At 31.8% G+C, this 25,996-nt stretch overlaps 1 protein-coding gene across 1 annotated transcript in view; it reads right to left on the reverse strand.

Moving 5' to 3' along the window:
* Positions 1–11,768: 11,768 nt before the first annotated feature.
* chinmo (Chronologically inappropriate morphogenesis) overlaps positions 11,769–25,996 on the reverse strand; it is a 185,731-nt gene continuing 171,503 nt past the window's right edge. The window contains 1 exon segment of the mRNA XM_067768781.1: positions 11,769–25,975. Coding sequence (XP_067624882.1) covers positions 24,699–25,975 — 1,277 coding nt within the window. The 3' untranslated portion in view covers positions 11,769–24,698.

Genomic DNA, 25,996 nt, shown 5'->3' on the forward strand with positions numbered 1-25,996 from the left:
GGAGGAGGACTGAGTCATCGCTTCTTTCGCAAGCTCAACAAGCCTATACTAAGGGCAGGTCAACTGACATGGCTTTGCACTCACTGGTATCCGTTATCGAAAGGTCACTAGACCTCAAGGAATACACACTGGTGGCATTTCTAGTAATAGCGGATGCCTTCAACAACGTTCTCGCGGAGGACATCACCTCGGCACTGACCGATCTGGGGGTCGACGCGTGCCTGGTGGAGTTTATATACAATCTGCTTACGCGAAGGCAGATTAAAACTGAGCGAGGTGGATGCGTGATCCGTAGACAGGTCGGCAGAGACACTCCGCAGAGAGGCGTTCTCTCTCCGCTACATTGGGTGGTTACCGTCAACCAACTACTACGCCTCATGGAATCAGAAGGTCACCGAGTGATCGCGTATGCAGATGACATCTGCGTCACCATGCGGGGAAAATTTCCGCAAACTCTTTGCAACCTAACGGAAGGGGCACTATCCAAAATTTCGCACTGGGCCACAGCCACAGGGACCCGGATAAAACCGAGCTTGTCCTCTTCACGAGGAATCTAACACCACCAAGAATTGAGGGTACGTTTTTAGCGTTTAGAGATCAAGTCCAGTATTTGGGAGTCATTCTGGATAGGAAGCTATTATGGCGGGACCATATAGTGGAGCGATTCAAGAAGGCAGCAGCAGCGCTGTTCACCTGCAAGAGGGCAATTGGCACCTCCTGGATATTCTCCCCTTCTGGCTTACTGGATTTACACAGCCATTGTGCGCCCGATTCTTCTTTATGGTGCCTTGGTCTGGTGGCCTGCACTAGCTAAAACTACTTAAAATGCTTCAAAAGGTGCAACGGAGTTCGGAGCTCTGCATCACCGGGGCTCTCGGCTCCACTCCATCTGAAGCACTCAATACAATGCTATACCTTCCACCTCTTTACTTGGTGGCGAAGGAAATAGCGGTCATCGTCGCTCTACGCATAAGGGAAACAGGGATCTAGTCAAATGGATCTAGTGGACACGCAACAATTCTGGGCACGAACGCCCCAGTCCCAATACCGGTGCGCACTGACTTCTGCACACCAAAGAACGTCTTCGTTAAAAACTATAGTATATATATACCATCGCGACAACACTGGAATACCAGACAACATACGGTACCGGGTGACATATTCATGGATGGTTCTAAGCTTGACGGGAAGGTGGGAGCAGGCCTCTTTTGACCGGATCTGGGTCTAGAGGTCTCTTTTCGCCTACCCCATCACTTTAGTGTTTACCAAGCGGAAATGCTGGCAATACACAGGGCTGTGAATAATCTCGGGTCTATGCCTAAGGATGGTAAATGGGTGTTAATTTTCTTAGACAGCCAGGCCACATTAAAGGCCCTGGACTCATTCGCCAACAACGCAAAGTCGGTCACTGAATGCCGCAGATCTTTTAACAAGATAGCTCGGCACTTCAGTATAAGCCTTATATGGGTACCTGTGCACAGGAATATTGGAGGCAACTGCAGAGCAGACGAGCTGGCCAGGAGGGGCACCCCGACCATATCCTTCCGGGAAATGATTCGTTAGGTATACCCATGGCCACTTTCAGGCTTCGTATGATTATGGTCAGCCATATCATCGTGTGAGACATCCAGGTTAACGTGGCCCTCATATGACAAGGGGCACACAGGAGCGCTTCTGATTTTAAACAAATCAGTTCTATCGTCCCTGATAAGGGTTCTAACAGGGCATTGTTTAATAGGCACGCATGGTGCTAGAATGGGGGCAACAACCTTCGACTATTGTCGCAGCTGCAGATGTACAGAAGAAGAGGAGAGTGTCCAGCACCTTCTCTGCCATTGTCCAGCGCTTAGTAGGCGTAAGTTGGCCATCCTTGGTAAACCTTTTCTACATGACCTTGCTGAGGTCTCTAGCTATGAAGTCAAGGCTCTAGCAAAATATATAATTTCCACGAAGTGGTTTGACCCGCTTAGGCAGGGTGGGGGTCCTATTTGAGACCGTATGGGGTATTACAATGGGCTCGTTGGTGGCCTAAGTAGTGAGCTGTTATCATAGTGTCCAGCTCAGCCCTTGCAGCCTAACCTAACCTAACCATGCTGCTTCCTCTTTTAAATTTTTTATTTTCTACAATTTATTCCTTGTAAAAGAAAACACAGTTTATATATTAAATTTTTAGCAACAATTTTATTGAGTTCTACATCCACTAATTCTATTTAGTGTGTAATCTCTTTTATATTCCATTACCTTTACATTAATCGTACTTTTTGCTTACTGATCATTGACCTTGTTGTAACTTAATTGTACCTACAAGGGTATGCATGTATGTGTGTATATGACTTTTTAAATATAACTTTTTTCTGTACTTCTATTTTTCCAAAAAAAATTTTCTCTAGAACTTAATAGAATTTTGTTGAATATCACACTGAAGCACTAAATCTTTCATCTGCCCCGTGCAAAAGTAGTCAAAAATAAAAAAGAAACATTGTTTTATTGAATACATATGTATACTTGTATATGCTTTTTGTATTATTTGTTTACGTATATAAATTATGCAAATGAATTTAGTTTTTATTGAAATTATTTAAAAGGGTTTATAGAAAGTACTCTGTGAGTAGCCGTTCATAATTTTCGTATATTTATATACTATCGTAAAATTTTTGTGTATTATAATACTACAATATTTTTATATTAAATTTTTGTTTTCATTGCAAAGCAAGTAAAAATTGTAAAATTTAAATTCAAATGATTAAATATAAATGTAAATTTAAGTACTTACGTTCGAATCCCATATGTAACACGAAACGTTTTATCTTTTCTTTTAATAAATTTTATCAGACTTTAAAGTTCAACCAAAGTGCACTACAAAAACATAACTCATAATTAAACAAAAGAGCCGAATTTTTATTGTGTTCCTTTTTTTACATTACTGGCTTTTACTTGGCTATCTTTGCTGATTTAAATTATTATATTGATTTGGTTGGCTTTAAATTTTCGCATTATTTTTTGTGTCTAAAAAGTGATTTTTTCATTATAGCTGAACTATTATTATCATATTAACGAAATAAAACAAATATTGCACATTTATTTCGCATACTTTTTTGTATTTTTGGTTTTATTTTCAATCGTGTAAGTGTATGTAGTTACATAATTTTAATGCTTTTATGTTTTGTAGCTTATTATATTTGAATTAAGCATGAATTAATTTATTTAAAAATAAATTTTAATTACATAAATAAATAATATTTTATTTAACCTTGCGTATATTTTCTCTCTTTTCTTTAGATAATGCAATCACAGTTTTAAAATTTAATGAATCTTCTTTATTCCATTTAGCTATTATTTAATTTGCTTGTGAAGTAACCCACAAAATTCATTAAAAGGATATAAAAACAAAAGGTTTCCATATGAAAAATGCGTATTGATACATCTTTTAACTATGCTTTACAAAACTAAATTTGTTTTTACAAAATCCGGGTGTGTTTAAAAGAATTTCAAAATATTTTATTTAATTTATGTTTGTATTTTTTTCTTGTTTAAATAAATTAAAAATAGATTACTTCAAACAAACTTTTATATACGTTTTTACAGTATGATAATTTGCTGTTGTGGATGAAAATTTATAATTTCAAGTGCAATTTGCTTTCCACATGCAATCTCCTCAACAAAAGTTGTTTTCGCACCATGAATTCTTGCTCTCTGGGATCTATCCTTTATTTTAATATAATTTTGACCCTTGTTTAATTGAGTCAGATTTCCTCATTACATATTTCGTAACGACTTATATCTTCCAAATTTTTGTTAAATTTTTTTCTCTGTAGCTAATTTCACTCAATGTCCCATTTGCAGGCTGTCGGTAACTCTGTTTCAAAAGCAATGGTGAATTGTGGTGAATTTTTTGATTTTCATTTAGGTGAAAATCATTTCAGAAGTTATGGTGAGTCGGGAGATGCCATGTGGCCATGCGAAAGGTGAATTTGAGCCCTCTTAATAATGTTTGGTGCATATTTTTAGGCGCTATGTGTAGTACAGTTTTATTACAGTGTTCCATTGCCCCATAATATTTCCTTCTTTACGAAAAGCCAATAAGTGTTGTTTGAGCTATACATATACATATATTTTGAGTTAATTTTTTGTAAGTTTTTATCAAACAGTTTTACTATTTCTAATTACTTTTTAATTCCTGAGAAGTTTGTATTCGTATGCTAATGTTCGTATTCATAATATATACCGATATTACATTCACTTTTTAAAAACATTTATTAATTTATGTTTGAATGTATGATATATGCAAGTAAGTTTATTTTATCTAAGTTTTTGTTACCTTAAAATGGATAGTAATTTACAGACATTCAATGAATTAATATTGCCTGAAACGAAAAACACTTCAATCTACTTAGTAAAATGAAAATTTTTTTATATGAAAAACTAAATATGTTGTAATACGAAACAGCAGATATAAGTCAGGTCTTGTTTTCACTCAAAAACGCTTTTTTTACTTTTAGAGCCATTTTCACAGGAAATATAATTATCCTAAACCACCCAGCAGTGCTGGAGAAAAATTTAGCACCAACCGCGGTGATTTTGAATCTTCTGGGCTGGGCTGTCAAAGTCTACATCTCAACTGTATGACTTTTTGTACACTCACTCAATTTACTCTTGAATTTTTTTATTTAATTTTGACGTATTTCGACGCTTAGGCTGAATTAGTATGAAAGCTTGTGTCTGAACATCGTAAAAGCGTTCTTTTAACAACTTTGGGTATAATCCCGCTGCCCAAAGACACAATTTTCTGTGGTTTTAGATCAGAGGTCGGTATTCGCATACGTGAACAAATCAGTTCGTACATTCGCGCACAAATGAGTGACAGTCATGTTGGATTGATGGTTTGTTTACTGATCAATTTTTGTTAGTATTTAAACAGCCAGCTCTGCGAGCTACTCCGTTACGAAACGCTCATTACCACTTACAAAGCCCGTGCAGCCCATTGCATGCTTAAAGACTACTCTCTGGAAGAAAATACAGGCCTGCCAAAATACTGCCCTCAGAACCGTTACGGGCTGTCTTCTTATGTCCCCAGAACACCATCTACATAATGAGGCGAGAATACTTCCATTAAGGAGAGAAATGAAATGCTAACCAAACAGTTTCTGTGGAATACCCAGAAACCTGGGCATCCCAACAGATATCTGATTGATGAGCCTACACCGCCCAGGGGCTTAAGGGGTTATCGCCGTAAGAATTATGAGGAAATAAGGCACCTGTGAACACAGCCGTATGAAGATAGAAAGCACAAGCAGGTCCTCAGTGAAATCCACAAACAGACGTCTGACCTCTATGCCAGTAATTGCCCTGTACTTAAAGAACAATACTCAAAACTAGCTGAGGAGCAACGCACTCCCCCTAGGGAAACGCGCGTCACTCTAGCTCAACTTCGATCTGGGTACTGTTACAGGTTAAACTCTTACCTATCCAGAATCAACCCCGACATACACATCCCCACATGACACCAACCATCTCTTCAACTGTATTGTGGAACCAACGCTTCCTCTCTCATTGTGGTTCACCCCTGAGGACATTGATGATAATTTGTGATTGGTCGCACCTATTGGATGGGGCGAAGCACTGCTACAACAACAACAACAGCTATTCCGTTATTGGGTTCACCTAATTATCGTGGCTCGTTTGTGCGAATTGATTTCAAATACTTATGTATATCTAGGACATACATATATGTATAGGAAATCAATCGAACGACAGTCATGCTTGCTTCGTAGCTTGTTTCATACTTATCATATTCTTCAATGCTTCACCCCATACAATACAGTACAGTTGTCGACCATTGAATACAACAAATCGAATGACACAGCAGACAATATTGCAGTATCTCTTACGAACGGCTATCCTTTGAGGATTTTCGTCAGCTAAAAAGGAAATAAAAATGATGCAAATGTTCCTCGGCTCAAAGTTTTTATTTATCAACCCCCCAGGAGTTGAATAAATGAGCTTTTCGTCCCAAAGAAGCCGTCTACTAAGAATCACACCGAAATGGACTTGTACATTACTGGAATAAAAAGATCAATTATATGTAACAATGAAAAGATGTATGCGAATCCTTTCAAACTTACAGTATGCTAAATTTAATTTCCTATCTCAGGCTTAGTTCGAAAAACGTACTTTATCATAATTTGGTCCAATGACATCCAGTCTCAATTTTAAATTCAATACATTTTCCGTTGACACAGGACGTTCTGAAGCAAACTGTTATATGGAAGTTTTGAAGAAAAAGTGTACATTTTAAAACTCACAGTTACTGAATAGGGCACCTGGTGTGCTCATCCCGTTGGCGTTTCCCTTATTCTGACAAGTTCGGCATGCATAATTTAGAGGGTTTTCTATCATACATAACTGCCTTTGAATTCTACTACGATCGCAGTAAATCTTACTATACGTTTGGAAATATAATAACTACACTCAGAGAAAAACGGCGTTCTAAAATCCAGCTCTTTGTTCTTGAAAAACGATCGACCAGTTCTCAAAACAACAACCTTGTTCTTGAACTGACAACCATTTACTTGAAAAGAGAACGGCTGGTCTTAAAATATGAACAAATGTTCTATTAATCAGAACAATGTTCTTCAATTAAGTTCAAGAAAAAAGAAACGATACAATTCGTGTGCACTACAGTGTTAAATACAACATTTGGCACGAGCTACCGAGCAGTTGGCCCAGCGGTTTTGATGTTGCGGTTGCGATCGTGTGGCGCGAGTTCGATCATCGTCGAACTCTGAAGTTGTTTAAAACAATTTTTTTATGTTCTATTTTTTTTAACTCTTATTTTTCGTTCAGTTCCATTCACATATGCACAGGTAATTCTCAAACTTGTTATGAAATGTTTTAAGTATATATGTATGTAGATTACGTCTTCAAATAAGAATAATTTCTCAATAAGAAAAATGTATGAAAAATGCATATTATGCATTTTTTTCTTATACTTTTGAATTTTGATACAAATTTTTTTGTTATAAATATTTTTTATTTATGACAAAAAAATTATTATTAATAAAAAATAAATGGGTACCTATTGAAAAAAATACTTTCCCCTCCCACCAAAGATCAAGCACGAACCGTTCTTGAATTGAGACCGAAAAATGTTAAATCGACCCCAAATTGTTCTCGGGGCGTGAGAACGAAAAATCTTAAATCAAGCCCAAGTAGTGCTTGAAATGAGCACAGAAGTTTCACTTGGAAAAACTGTTCTTTTGAGGAAATTTGTAGGAAAAATTAGCAATAAAAATTTAGTACTTTTGTAGTACAAGTAAATACTGGCAAATACAGCTGCCGAAAAAGTGAGGTTATGTTGTTATTTTTCATCATGAAAAATACTAATCACCCAATTTTGGAAAGTTTTAATTGTCGGCAATTTTCAAATTTTTGTGGTGTACACTAAATTAAAAAGGTGTATTGTAAATTATGATTTCGTCGAAACAGAATCAAGATTCTAATCTAAATTCTAATTACATACATATCTATACTATTTTAAATTTTTTCTCGCTTGTGTATTTTTTTTTTTTGTTAATTTTTAATGTATCTGTATGAAAGTGATATTTCGTTTAAGTTTACGCTGCAAATGCAATATTTAGTTGCCTCGTATTGCAGCGAGTCTCATCGTAAGCCCTGAGTTTGTGGTATATTTTATTTTTAATACATTTTCTCACAAATGCTATTTGTATATTTTCATTTGCTTTTAATTTCTGCAGTTCTATTGACATCTACAAATTTAGCTATTTTTCGCAGCAGCTCAGAACTTTACTTTTCTATTATGTACATATGTATTTGTTTATGAAATCATCCATCATTTATCATCCAGCCATGTGTAACCCAAGTGCAACTTTATCGTATCAACAAAAAAAAAAAAAAAAACAGTTTTAACACGAAGGAAGCTTGAAACAAGAAAATAATGACAGAAAATCTAAACTTTTTTTATTTTATACTCCTAAATTTAAATTTTGTTTGCCTCACCTAATATTAATTTATTAAAAATGTTACACTAATGCCACACTGTATGTAATATTATTTAAAAAATTTCCATAACTTTGTTATAAGCCAAAAAATTTGTACAATTTTATTCTTGTAAATGTGTACGAAAAGTTCTAATTTTTTTTTTGGTAATTATTTTAAATTTTATTCCGCTATTTTTTTTTTTATTTTTGTTTTTTTTTTTTTTTGCTATAAGCAAATTTTTACCTGAAATTTTGTACTCGTCATGTTCCAAAAAAGTTTTGTGTAATCAATTATTTTGTATTTCTCTCTTTTTTTATAGCGGCTCACTGTCCCTCTTAAGCTTTCATGCAAATATTTTTCACCGTGTGACGTTAGCGCTCAACTCAAATATTTTCAGCAATCCATAGTGCAATTATATACAGGTGAAATTAAAAATCCGAAAAGTGTTTACACCTGTAGATGATGACACCATGCAATTACCAAATTTTCTTTTTTTCCTCAACTCTCATTCGCGTTCCTTGAATAAAAAATAATAATCAATAAAAATTTTACAAAATATTTGGAAAATGTATAATGTCATTACCTATTTAATTATTTTGTACTATTTTACATATTATTATGCCTTTTTTGTTTTTATATTTATATTAAATCCACTTGACTTACACACACTGACATATTATTAGCATGTTTTGAATTTTTTGCAAATAGATTTTTAAAAAAGATCTAACGTATGCATATACTTGGTATACTTTTTTGTTTACATTTAAATACAACATTTGGCATTTATTTATTTATCTAATTAGTGTTCTGAACTGTTTTTGAAAAATTGTTAGGCCTAAACTTTTGTAAGACTATCGATTTTTAGTTTATCTCATCATACCCAAAATGTTTTATTGAAAACCTAAATAAAGTTTCGAGTTGCAGATTTTTATTTTTGTTTTGCTGGAGAGTTGAAGAAAGTAGATTGACAGTCACGGCAATCACTAATACTACGGAGCTCCCAAATCGTTTTAATTTCAACAGAATTCCGAATTTGGTCCACAGTTTCGTAGAAATTTTTCTCGTCATGAAATTCTGTCTCAATTCGAAAACTCCGAAGAAATTATTGATAGGCCTGAGTAGCAAAAGTAGCAACAAATTTTCTGCATTCGGATGTTAATAATACTTAATTAAATTACAATAATAAACCAAAGTAAGCAAAGAAACTAAGAAATTACTATTGATCCAAAATACTTTTTACGGAAAGTGGACAGAAACTAATTTTTTTAAACAGCGATGTTAGATCAAAACAAAAAAAATCGGCCCAAATTGATAAAAAAAATGCCCATTTCGCAAAATCTGTTTACTTTTTTTCCGCGTCCCCCTTGGCCCGGAAAATCCCGTGCAAGAATTTCCTTGATTTTTTTTTTAACTTCTTTTTCGCTGTTTTTCATCATTACAAATTTTTGTTCATAACATAATAATAAATTTCCACTTACATTTTTTTAAATAAGAGATGTTATTGAAATGTACAGAGAACCGAAGCCAATGATCCATATGGAACACATTGTTGTTGAGGGGGTTGTTAGTTTTTTTTTGTCATTGGTCACACCAGACGAAAGCCAATTAAATTCAATTGCATGTTTTAAAACAGCTTTTGTAACCTGGTTCATAATATCTAACAATGCAGCATCGATTTCTGGCTCCACTTACGTTTGGCGGGCATTTACAAAGGAGATATGTGAATGAATACTGTTTTTGACGTCTTGATTTGAAAACGCGTGCGGCTACATTTAGGACCCAACAAAAGCAGTCTCTAATGTTAGAGAATTTTTATGAAGGGATAATAGATACCTAGTGTAATATCGACTCGAGAACAATTAGAAAAAACATAAGAATCTCATTAGATTTCTATTGGAGAACGTTAATTTTTTCGATTTGATGATCAGGTCTCTTTGTCGGAGGAATGCTATGTTCGTTCTCTAACTTCAGTATTTGCTGAGGACATGTTTCCTTTACTTTGCTTTGCATTAGGAAAATCCATGACTTCATCTTTTTTAGATTTCGGCGACAGGGCAGAGAAAACTAAGATGTAATCAAACAAACTAATTTACAAACCACAACTTTCATTTTTCAATGAGGTCAATTACTCTTTTTTCTAAAAGTTGATTCCTAGGAAAATTTAAGCTCTAAAACGATGCTTTGATAACGGGAAAGAAAGGTTTAAGTGACTCCAAATTAATGGAGATGGCGATGCATCAGAGTAGAATCCGAAAATGTGATACGCGAATAATCAAGGCGCCTGTAGAGGCAGATTACTACATCAAGATAGTTCGACTTAAGGTCTCATTATACTAACAGCGCATTGCATGAAAAAACAGAGAACAGTGAAACATAGACCATTATACTTTACGTAGAGTACATAAACTATCACTGACAAGGGCAAACACACACACAAATTAAGTTAGTATGTAAAATATATATATTAATGATATATATATATATAGAGTGATGCTCATTTTTCCACTCTTTGCAATAACAATAGCTGTGTTTTTTTTCTCATCTATATACGTTTACGCTTAAACTGTATATGGACTGCTAAGCGACAAACTTTAACTACACCTCTGAAATTGCTACGTATAAAATTAGTACTACTATATTTCAATACGCATTATACTCAGATGTAACTGAAATATGTGTCTATGTTTCACCCTCTGCACTAATTCTATGTATTCTATGCGCGTCCACTATTTATCACAACTGATTCAGCTATATGTTATACACAGAAATACAACAGAGGGTTGTGTCTCCGCTTTTCGGTACACGCTGTTGCTGTAGCTAGTTGGTTTAACCACAGCCGCTAGATGGGTCTCCTAAGCATTATCTAAGCGAGGATAGGTGTTTATTTTCACGCGCAAACGAAACGTATACGCGTGTGAAAAAAAACACGGCTGATGTTAACAGCACGAAGAGTGAGAGTCGCGCGCATAGCGCATACATGGAAATCAAAATTCAACAGACTTTCATGCAATGCAATGCAATACACTGCGTAGTCTAATCAAGTACACGCAAATCCCATTGAACAGATATTGTTTGTGAGAGCAATGTTGCTGTGCCCTGCTATGCTATGTAAGTATAATTGAGCCTTCAATATGGCGGTTCCGGAGATAGCCAAGTTAGTGTTTCTGCAATAGTACCTTACTATTTGGTCAATGAAACTTTTTCGGACCATGATCATTGTCTTCTTTTTCAAGCTTATACAGATGTATTTGACAGATTTCGGAAAACTAGACGGATAGATTGCAGCTTGTCAGGAGATAATAAGAACAAAAATTAAAATAAGAACAAATGAACAAAAAAATTAGTATACGAAAAACGTACAAGCAAAGAATTTGAGTGAAAACATTTGTATTTTTTATTGTTAGGGTCTTCCACTCTCTTCAACTCTTTACAAAGTCGATGCCTTTACAGAACCATTGAAATTTTAAAACTCTGGAGTTTAATAACACAGGATACTTTCAAAAACCTTAGTAAGTCAGTTCCGAATATTTTTTTTTTTTTTTTTTGAAATAAAGTTTTTTTTCAGTTCCGTCAGAGAGTAAATTTTGCATTTATGCGCTTTCATAAAGGCATCGCTGATATCTTATCTTTCTTTTTTAGATATTGAATACTAGTGGAAATAAAAATTCACTAACCGTCTAGTTCACACATTACAAAAATATGTGAATCACTTTCTTAGCTTGCTTTCAGTTTCATCTTCACTTCATAAATTTTGTATCGTCAAACTACAGTTTTTCTTTTTTGTTTTTATATTTTTTTACTTTATTTTCAAAGTTTTAGCTTTTCTGCTCATTTTACACATGTATTAGTTTATTTGTGTTTTGTAGCATTTTTTCAATTTATAAATTTTAAAATTAAATTTTAGTACAATTTTTTACATTTTACATTGGTAACATAGCATATTTGTGTTTCTTATTTATTTAGCCTATATGTATACAATTGTTTGTTGTATTGTAGACAGTATACATACGTATAAATTTAAGTGTGTTTAGTGTGTGTGTTTGGAGGCATAAATGCAGTAGTGTGTGCATGGGTTCAGTGTTAAGGGTCAAAGGGGAAAACTGTTTACAAATTTTGAGGGAATATTTACAAAAACCTATCTAAAAACACATTGTTTTTGCGTTTTATTTTTACTTGTTGCTGTGTTTTGTTTAACATTTTACATTTCGCTGCCAGCATTAGCATACATTTTGCATTTCTGCAAAATAAAAAATTTTTTTTTTTTCAGTTTTTAAAATTGATTTATTTTTTCTTTTTTGTTTACTATAATGCTCTGCGTCAACCATTTTGCCTTAAAACTCGTATTTAATTTTAATTTTGTTTAATTTTAATATTTAGCCAAATATGTTTTTTTTTTTTTTTTTGAATTTTTGTTTGTTAAAAATGCTACTGCTTTTCCATAAAAATTAAGTTTATATTTTTAATATTTAATAAATTTTATTTTTAATTTACATCCAAAAGTTTGCTTTGCGCTCACGCATTATTAATTTTACATAATTTTGCAATAAGTGAATTTTTGTGTGTATGTTTATGTTTATGCTAAAAATAACATTTTTCATTAAATATTTACGTATGTATTTGTTTTTTTTTTATTTTTTTTTTCCTTTCCAAGTAATTTTGTTTCCTAAAGTTTACTTACTAGAATGCAAATTATTTATTTTATTTAAATAATTTTCCTTTTTCATTCTTTGTTTATTTTTAATTTCTTTTCACTTATTTCATCTTTTTTATGCCTAAATTTTTCATAGATTTTTTTACAAATTAGGTTAATATAAATTTTCTTCCCAAGCCAAAAAAAAATAAGTGTGTTATAAACGTTTACATAAATAGTTTATGTATACAGAGTTCAAATTGTTGTTGTTTGGCGCAATGCTTTAAATGCTATGCAACTTTTAATGAGAAATATTTGCTTTTTTATCGTTTGCTGTTTTCATAGTTTTTGAATATGATTTTTGTAAATATTTTTAAAACCAAAATTATGTGTATGTACAGCTGTGAGCACAAAAATAGCAGCAAAATATATTGATGATACACTTTATCAGTTAGTTCTTTTTTGACTGGGAGAATTCAAGGAGCTTTTAAGAATCTTCATACAAATTTGTATTTTTTGTATTTGTATAATTTTTGATTAACAGATTTCATTCCAACAAAATATAAGTTCGCAGTCTCAGAAAATTTGCACTGATTTTCTTCTATAAAATTTGAAATACCCTTCGGATTATTTTTTTATTTATAATAGAACCGATTGTAGAGAGATTTCAAAGTTCTTATTTGTACTGCTTACTCAAAATATTGCCTTCTATAACATTTACATTGCCCTGAAATGCGTAATTCCAGATGAATCATTTTGGTCTCCAGTTATCGCAAGAAAATGCACTAACTTAATGAATTTAACAGTACAAAAAAAAAAGAGAAATATATCAAAAATAACGACGTAGAATTGTCAGTTTGACTTTAGAAAATAGTGGAAACTGCTATTTATAACGTCGTTTTACCATTGCGTTCTCGTCGTGTTTCTTTTAGTAGGCCTATATCAGATGTGTGGATTGCATTTGGAGGCCAAATACGAATAATTTCGGAAATGCGATATACATGAGGAAATACATATTTGGAATTTTTCACCCAAAATAGCGCATTTGGTGCAATGTAAATGCTAAATACAACTCTTATAAAGATTTGCAAAGTTTCAAGGAGATTCTTAAAAACTTCTGAAATTTTCGCATTGTTTCGAAAACGATTCCGATTCGTAATCCAATTCATTAAATGTTTTGTATTGACAAAAAATTGTTAAGTAACTAATAAAATTGCTCAAGTAATTTTTAATGCTCGCAAGTGTATGTATGTGGGTTGCTAGAGGTTTTAGATGGGATTTAAATGTTCTTTTATTTTTTTATTTTTATAGCGTATATCACAAAATTATTAAAAAAAAAATCAGTTGTGGTAAGAATCGAAAATGTGGTAATTTTTAAATATATCAAAATATTTAGTTATTTATGTTGTATGGTTTGTTTTATATTTGTTTATTGTATGTTGTCTTGCATACGATTGGGAGCATTTTATTAAATATTGCTAATATGGACAGCTATTTTTAATTTTTAATTTAATACGAATCTATATTAAAAACTATAAAAATTTACAAATTACGACAATAAATGCATTTATGTTTGTTTATACGTACTTCCAAAAATTTCGCTTATAACTTCACCAAATATTAAATTTATTTTTTATTTTTATTTTATTATTAAATGACTTCAAAAGTGAAAGATATTAATTCTAAAACATTTCTTGAAATTTAAACATGAAAAACAACATTTCTTAAATTACATAGAAAAATGTACCGTGCACTAGAAATATTTGTTGTATGTATGTAAAAAATATACATTAAACTGAAGTCTTACTGCTGAGGTAGTTACGTTACTATTGCGCAGTTCTGTTATGTTAATGAACATTTGTTTAAAACTATGTTTTGTTGGTTTAACTATTGCGTTTTTCTATGGACTCACTTTCGAAGCAAAGCATTTAATTTTTTACAAAATTTCTTATGTTTCGTGTTTTATACTCCGTCACACTCTCTTTTATGCCATTTTTAATCACTTTACTGTATACTAAAAATTCCATGCGTTTCAAACACAAATGATATATATTTTATTCAATTAAGTTAGTTTGTTTCAAAATTACTTTATCAATTTGAAAAAAAAAACATATTTTCATATACAAATACGTAACACATAAACAAGGCATACTATATATAATGATAATAAGTTTATATCATACACATTATAAGAATAATAATGAAAAATAATAACTAAAATATTACATAATAATAGCAATTGGCAATAACAAAAACAAAACCAACTTAGTAAATAAATATATACGTATACATATATATTTTTTTGTTTGTGTGTATTTTCGCGAAGAAAAAAATTACGAAAATCATAAAACGTAAAACTACAGTTGAGGTATTTAGTTCCTGTTGTAATGCTAATCAATCACTTTATAAGATACAACTAAATTAAATGGTAACTTTTAACTTAATTTTGAAATTAAGGCGCTTAAACTAATTAAATTTAAATTTAAAAACTATAAAAAGTTGGCAACTAAACTTAATAAATTAAATATATACATATTAAACAAATTATGCATTTAATGCATAAATTTCTTACATTACTGTATTCTTTATAACTTAAGCGAAATTATACAACTCATTAAATATATAAATTTGCTATCTTGTTGGGCATACGCGCTTTATTATTTCGTCCGGTCAATTTAGACAGTTAAAGCCACATTTTTGTGAGGACCATTGGTTGACCATAAAAAGTAAAAAATTTAAAGTTTCCATCTACCACATTTGAAGTCAAAGGTCAGTATTTCAGGCTTTTGAGTTTCTCTCGAAAACGGTAAGTTTTATCAAAAAAAAAAAAAAAAACTCAGACCAAAGTTGTAGATCTCAAAATTCTGTACAAAAATGGTTCTCATGATTATAAGAGTCGCCTTGTATATGATATGAACACTTTTCCACACCACCTGTGACGTCGTGTACTCGGCGCGTTTTTTAACGTAGTTTCCCCAGTAGACCTATTCCACGAACCGCTTTTAGTAATAATAATAATAATGATACCCAACGGATTAATACCCTCCAAACCCCGCCCGACCGGCGCGAGGGGCGCATCCGCATGACGCACGGATTGTTTTACATAGCTTTTAGTGGCATTATTTGTTAAATTGCATGCAGATTATTCGGATTGATTATGGTTATTAATTTTCAATGTCATTTTGATTTCTTCTTTTTTTTCCCCCTTTGCTGACGGTTCATAAATAGTTCAAATAATGATGTATCAGTTGTCTCTTTTACTCAACTGTACATTTGAGCAAGATTGACCTTGGCAATTGGTACACGTCGTGGTGTTAAGCATTAGCAGCTACTAAATCATATTCAAAATCAATACGTTCAATGACAGCTTTTGATAAGTCATCAGAACGATCTTTAGCTAATTTACAAAATAGATTCTTTGAATGTAAGTAGGTATAGAAACTTTAAAATTGTTTTTTTTTTGTCGTAGATCCTATGGTTTCTTTTTCTCAGCCTATTTATCTAAATCACCGCCACAAAATAAGCTGTTTTTTTAAACAAAGGTTGAGTTCACCATCTCGTTCTCTAGTTCGAGGTGCACTTACTCCTGAAGTACTAGCCTGTTAATATTGTCTTGGTGCTGCGGTGATAGGACTTTTCCGGGTGTATGGCAATTCACGTAGATTGTACCGGCCCTTAGACGTCTTAAATAGTCAGTAAATTCATATTATATATAATGTTACTCTTATACATGCCGACTATTTTTGTAGAGAACTTCGAGATCTACTACTGAGTTATTTCTTGATAAAACTTTCCGTTTTCAAGAAAAACTCAAAAACCTGAAATTTTACCTTTGACCTCGAATAGCTTCTTTTAGCTCAAATGAGATAGGTGGGAACTTTTAATTTAATGTCCACACCAAAATTTAGATTTGTGTAAATTTTGTTATTTGATCAATATTTTTATGTCTAAATTGACTAAACTATTTTTATTAAAACATTTTTTAACTTCTTGTTTTTTAGTAGATCATTGCCTAACGCAACCAACAACAATTTCAGCCAATACGTCCAACGCACTTAAATATAATGAAATTCAGACTCCTTGGAACGAAAGACGCAACGGCTAATTGCTACTGCGCATTTGGCAAAGAACCGGTATAAATATGAACAGTTGTGAGCACGAAAATAGCAGAAAAAAATTATTTACACATTTTATCAGTTGTGTTTTCGCTCCTGCTTCTTTTTAGTTAGTTCAGTGAAAAATATTAAAAAACACGTAAAAAAACTTCGAAACCATTTTAGAAAACTCGAAAATGCAAAGTTTTTAAAAATATTTTATAATATGTATTTCAAAAGTTTTACTTTCAGTTTTAAAAATATTTTGAGCGTGCAGAAAACCTTTTCCATATATTTTCAGTACTTCTAGAAAACGTTTTTGAATTTGGATTGCATGGCTTTCAATATACCATTAATTTATTTCCAAAATGAAACAAAATTTTTTAACATAATGAATTTTGGCTTGTTTTGAAATTGGTTTGCATAGATTTCTTTATGCAATTGATAGTAAAAATGTTAACCAATATTATCAGTTGAAAAAAACTTAACAAATTTAATAACCAACATGCATAGTAAGTTCAAAAGAGCGTTCGACAATACAAATAACATTTTGGAAATGTTCATGCAAATTTTGAAATTTTTTGAAAATATTTTTGATTTAGAATTTCATAGTATGTACATACATACATTTATAGTTTTTATTTAAAATTTCGAAATTTTTCCAGATGTAGTTTTTAGTTTCTTTGAATTAAACTAAAAATAAACATTTAAAATAACTGACGAAAAAAAAAAACCAATATGCTGCTATTTTCGATTATGGGTTCATGGCTTTGTAGAGTGAAAATTTTAATACGATATTTTTTATGAAAAGTGGTAAAATATTTGCTTTGCAAGTTTCACATTTGCGAGAGGGTTTGGGGTTATGCCCAACAAAGATAATTTTTTTTTTTTCAATTATCGACATCACAAGCATCTTGAGCTAAAATTATTTATTTTTACAAAATAGCTAGAAATAATTGAATGGCTTCAAATTTATTTAGCAGAAGAGATTTTTTTTATTTAAACATCAGATATTCAAAATTTTTGCAGGCTAATTTATGAAGTAACTATGTACGAAAAGCTAAAATAAAATCATGGATCAGCCTGAAGAATTTGTCTTATCTTTATCACAAGAAGCTGTTACTAGGTTCCAAATAGACAAATTGCCGGTACTGAATAGAGAATTTGGCCAATGATATCTGAAGTAAATTTTCTATACGAAATCCAGTTAGAATAAAAAAAAATTAGTACTGCTTATATTTGAAAACTCGTGCTATCGCTTGATTCTTCCGTGAAACAACAAGAAAGTTTACAGAATATCAGATATGCTTAAGTTGAAAGACGACGAAGTCTAGATACTAGATAAAACTATACTTTGACGTCATATTCACATGAGGAATCTTACAACAAACTTGTTTCGACATCATTGTAATCTGTTTCTTTGTTGATTCGCAACAAAATTTCATAAAGTAGGGCTCGAAAACTCAAAATTTTACTAGATTAGTTGCTTTATTTTTAAATTTCGTATTGTTCTGTGGTCTTAGCTATTGTTTATGCTTAAGAATCTTTTTTTCATCAAAATTGTTTTAATGTTATTTCTTTGGATTTAACAAAAAATTTAAATAATTATGATAAAAGTAATAAATATAGGAAATTAAAATTAAAATAAATTTGTTAACTATTGCTTTGCAATTAAAAGGAATTCAGTTACTATTGCTTTGTAAAACATATGTGCAATTAAATTGACTTTTAAGTAATTCGAGAGTGCGCGAAGCAGTTGTTTGTATTATTCAGTTGCAGAGGCTATTAAAAAAACTACAGCGATGAGCACAAAAATAGCAGCAAATCATATGAATATTCAACAAAATTTTTTATTTTATTTACTTTTGTTAATAAAAACAAACAAATGAATTCTATAACAATGGATATGTAGGTTTCTACCTATTTCATAAAAAGTTTGCATTTCTCGTGGAAATCTAAAAAATGTTTACATACATACATACATATGTAGAAGTTTAAAAAAACATTTCAGCATGCACTTTTGTTATCCAATCAATTTTAAAGTGCGTATAATATTTTTTTTTTTTTGATATGGGTACAACCTTCAAAAATTAAATAGTAGAATATCTCGAAAATTTAACAAAATCTTAAATACATATCTATGTAAAAATTTCGATTTTTTTCGAAAATGGTTTACATAGTTATCACTGAAGCTTTTTTTTATTAGCGAGGTTAGCTTAGGGTTGAACTGGCCAGTCAATTAAGATCTCACCAGAATTTGTTTGACGACCAAGCGGAAAAGCCGCCAGGACTTATATTATAAAAAAACTCGTCCTCTTGGCGAATACTAAAAGTTTTCTAGGACCTAGCTGAATAGCTGTCGCGTCATCTGGCAACTCTGCCGCTGCTATTAGCTGGCGCCTTGTGATACAATTAATTGTGCTGCTATTTTTGTGTTCATAAGTGTATACATATATTCAAATATATTTGTTGATTTAATATAAATATATAAATACATATGTAATTTCTATTGTCTTCTTGTTTCAAACTGTCACTATTTATTTAATATTATTAGCAAAAAAAAACACATAAAACAATAAAACTATTTAAATGCACTACAATGCACCAGTGCGTATACGCAATCAGCGCTTGTACTTATGTGCGACATCACAGAATATAAAAAAATGTGTGGCGTTCGTGGGGTAGTGGTCGTTTCTACATAATAAAAAAAAATGTTTCAAAATATTTCAATTAAATAGTATGCTTGTGTGTGTGTTTTGCATGTTTTGGCTTAAAGTTATGTATAAACTACAATACATATGTATGTATGTATGTAGTATATACAGGTGTTAATTGTGTAGCTTTGCTCAAATGGTATTTGACTATTTGGTTATACTATTAATAAATTTTTTTTTTTGTTGTATATTTTGGTTGTTCTCTTCATGATTGTATGTATATCTATTGTTTTGTAAAGCATGTAAAATGGCTATTGTTGCTATGTTACTTTTTATCACTCTGTTTGTTGTTGTTGTTGTTATTGGTACTTTGCTATTGTAAAATAAGTCTATTGCATTCTTTTTTCACAGTTTGTTGATGTTTGTATGCATGTTTGTTTTATTGCAAATAAGTTTTGTGTCATCGTTTTACTTTTTCCCCATGTAACATATAAATTATTACTTTGTCTTCGATTTTTTTGTTTTCATTTAAATAATTTTACTATATTTTTGTTGTCTTGTTTTGTTTTGACTTAATTCATATAAATCGTAAATTCAGTTTTTATGTTCCACATTCGCACAATTTTCTCTTAAGTTTTTCGTATGAAGGCTTTTATGCTTAATTTAGTAATTTTTTTCATGTTGCAAATGTTGTTGTTTTAATTTTATATGTTACTTAAACTTTTTCGTTCCTTTTTTTTGTAAGATTAAGTTTTTGCGCTAAATACTCAATATACATACATAATTTTAAAATATATCGCTATTATATATATATTATATATGTATATATATATATATAGGTAATTAAAATTTAATTATTTTTATGCTTGTAGTATTAATTTATTTTAGTAAAAAAGTAAAAGCATTTTATTGCTTTATCGCTTGGAATAAATTAATTTAAAAAATTTTTTGTTTTTGCTTACATAAATATGTAATAATCTGCAGCTTGTGCTTTACCACTTTTCACACGTTTTTTTCTTTCTTAAATTTACAACAATAAGGGAGTTCAGAGTTTTGTGCATTTGTATAGGAAATGCAACCATTAGCAAATAATTTTATTTAATAATAAAATAAAAATGCCGATCGTGAACAACTTTTAAATTTTAAATTTTTTCTTTTCACACATTATTTTGTATTGACAGTTTTATATTTACTATTTAATGTTGAAGAAATAAGCGATGGATTTTGATGTTGTCTTTTTGCAATAACTGAGCAAATGCATTCCTGCGCAGTTTTTAGGTTTATTGTAAAAAACATGCTACACAAGTTTGCAATGCACCTATGCTAGACCATTTGCACAAAATCCTTAACTCCCCTAATATTTTTATAGCATCCTGTTTGCATTTTTTATTTTCAATACTGTTACTGGATATTACTTTTTTGCAATAGAAAAAACTCAATACATGTTTGCATGTATTTTCTGTATTAATTGCAACGCTATGTATTTGATTTTAAAATTTTTTTCTTATTACTTCTATTTTCTTGGTTTCCTCTTTTGTTTATGTTTTAACTTCAGCCAAAATTGCAATTTTTTAAATTTTTGAATTTTGAATTTTGTTTCAGCAACGTCGTTTTGTTGTTATAACGGCGCATTGCTGACAGAACTAGAAAAATGTTTTCCAAAGGTGTGCCTAAACGAAAAATTTTGATTTGAACCAAAAAATAGTACTAAGTAATTAGTTGTAGCTATAGCTGCTGCGCCTAAAATTAGACTTGTAATATCACCTAACTTTAGACGCATTTTAGCAAAGCTATAGTTTAAAATTTTGTTTCACTTGGATTTTTTTATTGTTTTTTCATTGCGCGATTATCAAATATATTACAAAAAGTTGTAGAGAACGTTTTTGAATGGTTTATTTTTACAATTTTTTTTTTGTAAACTGTTTTAATTTATGGGGTTTTTTTTTTGTTGTTTGCTATGCAAATTATTTGTTTGTTTGTATGCTTTCTTCAAATTTATACTCTCGTTTTTTTGCTATAAATACTTTTTATGCGTAGACTATATAAAAAATTTTACTACTTCCTTTAATGTTTTTTCGCTATTATTATTTTACTTATAGGCACCCAATTTACCAATCTATTAGTAAACAAAAAAATTACGTTATAAAAATATTAACATTTTCAAAAAACAATTAGTTTAGTTAATGTAATTTGAATTTTGCTTTCCAAGATTTGCGTACATCAAATAAATTGGTTATACAAAAAAGGGTGTATTTTTTTTAATTTTGCAAGCCAAAAGCGTGTTGTAAAAATTTTGTAAAAGAAGGAGTGTAATTTATTTAGTTAAGAGGTAACTTTTAGATGTTAATTCCAGGTTAGTACCGTTGATTAGGATTTCTATATTTTGGCTGCTGACTGAGGGATCAGTCTATCATTTCGAAAACACTCTCCCTTTGAATACTTTTAAATAACTCTACTGAACGCCCGCTTTGAAGAATTTGGTTAAAAACACGCTATCGCAGTGATTTTGTCGCCATCTAAACATAAATTCAGTATATTTTGAGTTGAGACAGCGTATTTTCGAAACAAATTCTGTTATGGGTCCGTTCTAAAATAGAACCCGAGGGGCGTTAACGAATCTGCAGCCACTTCCACTCAGCTGATGATTTCTGCTATTTAATTTGAGAAATGCCATTGAAAAGAATTTGGTTTTCGAAGCCTACTGTCTTTTGAAGTCGCCTCATGTATTTTCCACCACATCTCCTTCTTCGTACTTTTTTGTTTAAAAATAAAAAAAAACAACCCTTTGACTATTTTCTTTTTAAATTCACTTTTCTTAATAAGGTTTATGTTAAACATTGTATTTGTTTTATTTAAATTGTTTTCGTAAATTATTGCAGGTACATGCGGTTGCTATGGGCCACAAGGTTGTAGAAGTGTGTGATGGAGCGAGGCGCGCGAGCATAAATCTCTGCATCTACTTTCACCCAGAAGCGCCCCTGGCGTCACACACCTGTACACATACAATTGCGGCAGTTCAATATATGTATGTTTGTAGGTATGTATGTATATTTAATGCTATTGCGGTGAATTTGATTGTTTGTTTATATTTTTCATTTAGTTTCAATTAATTAAATTCTATTTTTATTGCATATTGAGAAATGTTCAATGTTGCTTACGTTATTTAATAACACTTGTGGTGTGGTAAGTAAGTATGTATGTATGTATTTTACTGTTTTAAACTATTTATGCATTTTTAATAATAAAACATAACTTTTAATGCAAAAGCTGTTGGATATTACACGTATATAGCTCTACTTAATTTAAGCACTTCAAAAGCACATTTTACATTTTTTTTAATGAAAATAAATTAAGAATTGTTTACTTATTAATTTTTATAAAAAAAAAAAAAATTGTTAAAAAAAAAACTGCGCCTTACCCTTTGCAATGGCATCACTTTTGGAAATCCACACACAAAAAAAATATTTTAAAAAAGTTGATTTTTCATTGCTCTTATTTTAACGCCAACACTAAGCTGCGCCAATGTGGTGTAAAAAGCAGTTCAACTTGTACTCTTTGGCTTTGCAGTTTTAGGACTTTATTTATTTATTATTTTCCCTATTTCAGGTGTTTTTTTTGTTTCGCTAATTTCAACTATTGTTGTTTTTATCTTTATTAAATGCGCTTGATTTGCTTTTGAAAACATATTTTATATATGTAAATGTTGGTTGTTGTTGGCTTTTTTTTGTAATGTTTACTTTAAGTAAGGTACTATTTGTTGCTTATGCCTTATTGGACTATTGCCGTTTTGGTGTATTAACACTGTAAAACAATGCTGTGAATGATGGACACGCATAATTAAAAAAAAATATAACATAAATTTTTTTTAGAAAGAGATTGATTCTAAAAAACTTAAAAAGCAGCATTATTTTACTCAATTAAAAAAAAATTATACATTCTTCTCTTTTTAGTATATCAATACCAATCAAAAACGTTCAAACTTTTTCACTGAGTTTTGTGATGTTTTGCTAATTTATGTTTGGAAAAAACAGCCAATATTTTAAAACTTTTTATTTTAGTTCGAATTTACATTCTGATTTTTGCTTCTAAAGTTTGAATTGAGCAACTTTTTTGCAATCATGCTATGCGGTCTCGTACTGACAGTGGGCTAATTTGTGACGAATAATATACCCTAGAAAATTTCCACACGAAAAAAATGGGAGTTTCTGATCCAAAAATTTTCATACTAGAAAAATTTTAAAATAATTTTTTTCTTTTTTGTCTGGAATATTTTATAACGTGCTAGGGCACCGTCCATTTGTTGCAAACCTTTAAAATATATTTGGAATCCGTCTTAAGGAAACACTCACATTTTTGAAATTTATCTTTATAATAAGCCAATCAGCTACTAGTTTTTTCCATTTTAAAGTTAAGGGGTTCATAGCATGTATGCAAAAAAAATTTATTCAAAACTCTCTTTATATTTTGCTGATTTTTTAGTTTCCTATACAACTGTTATATGATGAATTAATATATTATAGCACCCTGAAATCAATTTTTCAGTCGAATACAAAATTCAGTTTCATTTTCCAATTCTTCGTTTGAACGAAATAATATATTATAAGTAAACCCAATTTTTTTTTTTTTTTGTATTTATTGCATTTGACAACAACATTCAACAAATAAAAAAATTTCCAACTAACATTTTTTACAGAATTTGAAAAATAAAAGACAAAATTTTGCTTTTAATGCAATAAAATCAACAAAAATTATAAAATAAAATTCTTGCTTGTTGTTTACGGTTTTTCTTTTCAGTGTGCTTCTTGTACGATGGATTATAATTGAAAATCATTTTTTTAAATGTAGCATGCTTTTAGGCTGACAGCTCGTTTTATTTCCATTGGATTGTTTGTTTCTTTGCTTCATTTAAATTGCAAAATCAAAATAATTCACAGCAGTTTGTAGCCTCCCCTTTTTCTCTGCAAACAAACTTTTTCTTCATACTTAGTTAATAATTTGTAGAATAATTATTAATTCATTAAAATTATTGTTTTAGCATATTTACTTATTTTGTTTTAAAAAATCTGTTTAAAATTTAAATTAAATAATGTATGTACATATGTTTGTATGTACTTCGTCCGAGCAACAGCGGTTGCAACAGTAGTCATCGTTCTTCCTCTTCTTCTTCTTGTATTGTGAGCAACAATCGTTTTGCGTGTTGCTAACGGTAATTTGCTCACCGCAGTCAAAACTTTTGCTCTCCACTCGAGTGCGTGTAAACGAAAATCTTCTCATTTTTGTTTTCTTTGTTTCAATCTATAATACTCTTTACAATAACAACATTTATTCAGCAGCATTTGTAGTTGTTGTATTTGTAGCATTGGCATTGGCATCGATTAATTTTATTGTTTTGTCTGTTTCATTTTCTTCTGTTGTTTGAGTTGTGGTCACCTGCGTTTCAGTCATACCAATCACGTCCGCAGCAGCTTCGGACTCGGTAGTTGGCGTAACTTTATCGTCACTGTCGGTTTCCATTTGTACCGGTGGGTTTTCGTCAGCCTTATTATCGTCTGTGCTAGGTGTAACAAGTTTGGTGGTTTTTGTTGTTTGAGGTGTATCAACTTCAGCGTGGGTTTGTGATTTTTCAGCGGAAACACGGCTGTCAACAGCTTTATCGTTCGCGCCTACCACCGATGAGGACGAAATTATTGCTAACTCATTCGCATCCTTTTCCCTTTCGGCTAAAGTCCCCAAACGTTCCACAGTGGTCTCAGCCAATTCACCAATCGATGAATCAATAGTACTAATTGTAATATTGTGTTGATCGTGGGTGGTACTACTGGTAGTCGATGTGTCTGTGGCGGTAGTGCTACTGTTGCCAGTAGTATCCATTAGTGACGTATCCGCTTCCACCGTTGACAATTCTTGCTTCTCCCGTTTAGCCTCTGGCTCCTCTAGTTCCTCTACAGGATCGCTATGAACTGTTGCCGTACTATAACGTCGCCGCTCTTGACGCTCCTGTCGCTGTAATTGTTGCTGCTGTTTACGTTCCTCTGCTGCACGCATCGATGTGCTGGCTATGATGCCAGTGACGGTTGAACCGCCGGTCGCGTTACTGCTGCTGCTTGCTGCGATCTTATCAGTGATGTTGTTTTTGCTGCCAGCGTCTTCTGCACCGTCGCCTTCTACTACGATACTGCTTGCGCTGGTGTTGCCACTACCACCACTAGCTGCCGCCTCTCGTCGCTGCATACACTTTTCCAATGCTACTTTTAATGATTTTCGTTTACGTTGTTTTGCTGTTGTTTTTTGCGCACTCATACTCTTGACTACTGCTGCTGCCGCTGTTGCGGCCGCATCCTATTGTGAATGATTTGCAGCCGCTGCCGCTGCCGCAGCGGCGACAGACGCAGGTACAATGCCAGTACTGGCTGCACTTAAACCGATCTCTTGTTTGTGTTCGCGTGCGATATGTCGGCGCACTGTGTTGTTGCGGGTAAAGGTGCGCGAACAGAATGGACAGTGAACGCGGATGCCTTGATGACGTTGCCGGATGTGCGCACGCAGATTTGTCTCATACCCGTACAGACGATCACAGTACAGGCACTTCAGCTTCTTACCTGGATGGTGTTGGGAGAGAG

This window comes from Eurosta solidaginis, chromosome 2 (genome assembly GCF_040869045.1).
Source record: "Eurosta solidaginis isolate ZX-2024a chromosome 2, ASM4086904v1, whole genome shotgun sequence".
Lineage (NCBI taxonomy): Eukaryota > Metazoa > Arthropoda > Insecta > Diptera > Tephritidae > Eurosta > Eurosta solidaginis.